The following is a 4,318-nucleotide window of genomic DNA, read 5'->3' as shown; positions in this document are numbered from 1 at the left end:
GCAGCAGGACCTCTGGCCAGAGTGGCTCCCCTCCTGCTCTGAAGGTCCTCATATAATGTCCCCATTCCTCCTGCCCATCAAACCTGGGAGTAGCCTCTGGGATATTTCCTACAATGTCACAGTGTAAGGGGTCTGGGAAGGGCTTATTGGAGTGTGGGTGGGAACAGCCATGTCTAGAAACAGACTGTCCTACCATAGGGGATTTTCCCTCCCTGTCCTTATAATGACTTGTTTACACATTGGCAGTGATTGCAGCTGGCCATGGTCCCTTTATAGATGAAGGCCTCCTTGTTCTTCTGTCTGCATGGCATGGCTGGCACTGACTAGTATCCTTCAGATATTCATACCCATAGTTTAGTAACATCAAAGACAATGGAGCCAACATATTTAGAATCCACCTCTTTATTGCTGAAATTAATGTAGGGAAGAAAGGTTATCATGGCCATCATGGGTGGCTCAGAGGAAGCCGTCCTCATGAGGCTCCAGGACAGGGGTGGCACTCAAGTGCTTCTCCAAAATCTTCAGGGAGAGTCGCTCTCAGGAATCCCTGGCAGTTCGCGGAGCATTATTCGTCTCCTGTTGCGCTGGAAAAGGCATCTCCTCATTCGAAACCAATTCTAGAAGCAGGAGACAGAGAGGCTTTAGCACACTGAACTCTATTATTATTAAAGAACACATCCTGGCATGTTTTATGCCCTCTTCAGTTGACCAATAGTTTGGAAGGTATTCAGAACCCATCCTCAGGCCTCCTGTATGCTAGTCATGAGCTCTAGCACTGAGCCACTCCCCCAGAAGCATCACTACACCGTTTAAATACCCAGAAACTGTTTATGGCTCTAACCCCAGGAGGGGTTGAAGAGGTTCCTCAGGGATATTCTGATATTCAGTATGCTGGAAGCAACAGGGTTCATTATCACTGAAAGAATAAAAACACCTTGCCAAGAAGCCCCTTGGGACATGGGACACCACACCCAGTCTTTCATCCCTGGGACAGACCCAAAATATTGACTCTTCTCTCCATCCTTGATATATTTCATGCCTTTCTTCAGGAAAGAATTCACATGTTCCTAACATAGATCGTGGGCGTTACCTGGGAATGGCTGTGGAAATGTATGAAAACTCTCCAGCCCAGATTATTTATTTTTTAAATACACTTACCTGCACATCACATTCATCCACACCCATCCAGCGTGCAAGGTCTCTCCTAAAAGGAAGAAGTTCCAACATTTAGGCTTTGGGACGGAAAACAAGTGTGTAAGGTCACTCCTGGTGTGTTTATATATGTTTGTGTCCACATACATGTGTATGCATACGTATTTACTTACACTCACTATTCTTAACATGTACCTGAAACCCAGCTTTAGCAACAGGTTTTTTCAGAGACCAAATTTAAGAGCATCCCCCACAGCACAGATGCCTCCTTAGTGTACCCAAAGTGTAAATCTCAGTAAAGAGAGCATCCAGGTTGAAAGGTATTGACAAACTTTTAACCCAAGGTGGACTGCCTCCTGCTTTTCCCAGCCACGCCCCAGACTTCTCACCCATAGGTCCAGAGAGTCATTTAGAACACCAAACACCTTCTAAATGTTATAATTGTGAACAGCACAACAAAACCCATTGGTTTCCTGTCTGCATAGCTCCCTTAGCCCTACCCCGGGGTCTCACTGCAGACAGACAGTCCTAATTGCAGGCTGAAGGTCCTAACTGCAGCTGATCCAGGCCATTACTTCAGCAGGGAAGAGAGGGCCAGGGAGAGCGAAAGGACACTCTGGACCAGCCTGTGCTATCCATACATGAGGCGCCAAGCACTGGCCATCTACTTACCTTACTCGCAAGGTGGGGAAGCGAGTCTCTCGGAAAAGGCGCTCCAGGTCACGCAGCTGAGACTGGGTGAACCTGGAGCGGCTGTATCTTTGGTGAGCCGGCCTGATCCCAGCTGCTTGATTTCTGCTGCCCTCAGGAATGGCTGCCTCTCCCTGAGGCAGTTGGTGATCGCTCCTGTTTTGGACACCTTCTTGCTCCATCATGTCATCCTCTGAGCTAGAAGCCCCGTCGCCATCATGCCTTCCTTCCATTTCTTCTTCCTTCTTTCCTCCCTCCTCTCCTACTCCTGCGGCTTCCTGAGTGACACTGCACTGGGCAGGCTCTTCTTGAGCAAGCTTGCCTCCAGGGACCTCGCCCTCAGCGCATTGGCCCTGATCAAGCCCACCCTGAGCAAGCCAGCTCAGCACAAGCCCTTTCTTGTCTCCTCCTTCCTCTCCAGCCCGGGAGACCACCGCATTCCCACCTGAAAGACAGAAGGAAGATACAGAGATAAAGATCTGAGCACCGCGGCCCAGGGAGCTCAGGAAATTCCGGAGAGGGACCACAGGCAGGGCTCGGTAACTGTACCCAAGTACATGTGCACTCTGCTTTCTACCCTGTTTCTCCCTGTATTTCACCAAAGTCCACTCAGAACCAGTTTACTCACCATGGTGTTGTTCCTGGTCCCCCTCGGCTCCCATACTCAGAGGCCTTTGGAAAGGTTGGCAGCTGTCTTGAGGAGTCTCCATAGCGAGAATCTCTGGATCCGACCCTGCTCCCAAAGAGGCTTCCAATGCAATGTGCTCACAGTTCCAGCCCCAGAATATATACCTCTGCTATGATCCTTGACCCGGAAGGGTTTTCTCCTCTGGTGCCTCATTCAAATTAGAGTGCGTCCAGAGAGAGTTTCTTCCCTGGCTTCCTGCACAGTCGCAGTGGCTGTGGGCCTGTTCCCTGAGGCACTAGAGCAGAAGCACTTCAGTTCTGCACAGAGCAGAGCAGAGTCCTTTAACACAAGGACTGCAGCCAGTGGGGGTGGGCAGGAGAGAACATGTGGCTCTAAGTTCAGGCACCCCTGTAGCCCTGGTTAAACCTGAAGGGTCCAAATTCATTCTGGAGGAGCAACACAAAGACCTTCTCAAGCTCTGCAGGCACTTGAATCCTGATGAATAATTTTATATAATTATGTAAAAGACGTCAGAACAAATGGCAAAGGCACATTAATAAAGCGCCACAAATAGGACTCTGCCCCATATGACCAATATCATGGTTTGCCCAGATGAACACACTCTTTGCTGCCCCTAAGATGGTTGTTCTGCCCTGAGTAGCCCTGTTTGGTGGCAAATATTCAGGAAAGCCTGTGCTGGTGAGATCCTTCTGAGAGACTGTGTTCCCAACCAGGCTGAGTTCCACCTGTTTCCACAAGTGCAATCTCAGCAAGTGTTTTTGTGGGAAGCAATCTTTCTGTGCCTAGCTGTATCAGACCCAAGGACCCCCGGAAGTCCCAAGGACATTCGTGGTCACCAAAGATCCACCTTGGACACTGGATACAAAGTAGTTGTCTCACAGCCATGGAGGTCAAAGGCCTGTGTGGAATAAGCAATTCTGGATGCCAGTTTTACCAAGGAAGAAAGAATCTGAGGAACATTTAGAGAAATTCTCCATAGTTCATGATGTCCTCCAGATTTAAAAATGCTAAGGACCTCCATGATCTCCTGGGCTATTTTTGTAATAGGATGATTGCCAGACCTGGACAATGGCTGAGGTAATTGTTAGCATCTGAGTGAGTTCTCTGAGGTGGAAGAGGCTGAGACAGTGGGGGGGACGTCATGGTCAGACCCAGGCAGGAAAATGGTCAAGCTCTGTTCTCCTATTGCCTGTGTAGTTAGGGGGGCTGAACCAATCCTCCCTGTCCCTGTCCCCATTTTTGGTCTTTGTTGACCTTGACTCTCTGCTCCCCATTAGTCCCCAGGTGACATCACATCCTCTGAGATGTCAGCTCCTCCAGTCTACTCTTATTTCTCCTCTCTCTTCTCACAGCTACCAAGAAGCAGCTGCGATTGGTGGTCCTTTTCGCTGTGCCTCCCTCAGGGTTGTGAGTCCCTTCTGGAAACAGGGAAGGGAGGCTCACTGGGAAGCTCCCTTCACTTACTCTCAGGATTGGCTGCTGTAGAAGCAGGGCTCTATTAGAAAGGAGAGGGCCATGTGTGCTGTCCTTTAGGACTTGTTGGGCTGCCTGGTCTGCTGACAGGAGCTGCAAAGAAAGCCTTGTCGGTTTGTCTGTCTCAAGTGAGCCGAAAAATCTCTATGTTTGTCCTCCTTAGTGGTTCTGGTGTGGCTGTTTCCAGGTTAACTCTCCTTGTAGCCCTAGCATCTCTGCATCCTATGTGAGCAACTTGCACATTTGACCTTGGGTGCCTTGTTCTCACCACCACCAGAGGCCGAGCTCCTGCATCAGTATCAACGCTGGATTCTGAGATGATTTTCCCCAGATGCTGCTCCCAGGGTGTGCAGG

General features: G+C 49.6%; 1 protein-coding gene across 1 annotated transcript; it reads right to left on the bottom strand.

Moving 5' to 3' along the window:
- Positions 1-521: 521 nt before the first annotated feature.
- Positions 522-2,552, bottom strand: LOC127675777 (rhox homeobox family member 2-like). Its single transcript, XM_052171881.1, has 4 exons — positions 2,471-2,552; positions 1,825-2,287; positions 1,159-1,204; positions 522-617 (listed from the first exon to the last, which is right to left on the bottom strand). Exons 1-4 carry the CDS (start codon positions 2,550-2,552, stop codon positions 522-524), a joined length of 687 nt encoding a protein of 228 aa, XP_052027841.1.
- Positions 2,553-4,318: the final 1,766 nt, after the last annotated feature.

This window comes from Apodemus sylvaticus, chromosome X (assembly GCF_947179515.1).
Source record: "Apodemus sylvaticus chromosome X, mApoSyl1.1, whole genome shotgun sequence".
Taxonomy (NCBI): Eukaryota; Metazoa; Chordata; class Mammalia; order Rodentia; family Muridae; genus Apodemus; species Apodemus sylvaticus.
Note: the sequence above shows the minus strand (reverse complement) of the source record. Positions and strands in the feature narration are given on the sequence as shown.

Excerpts from the sequence above, each read along its gene's own strand:
- LOC127675777 (XM_052171881.1), bottom strand. The coding sequence starts at position 2,552 with ATGGAGACTCCTCAAGACAGCTGCCAACCTTTCCAAAGGCCTCTGAGT. Across the intron at positions 1,205-1,824 it reads TTCCCCACCTTGCGAGTAAG|GAGAGACCTTGCACGCTGGA; the intron begins GTAAGTAGATGG and ends TCTTCCTTTTAG. Across the intron at positions 618-1,158 it reads TGGATGAATGTGATGTGCAG|AATTGGTTTCGAATGAGGAG; the intron begins GTAAGTGTATTT and ends TCCTGCTTCTAG.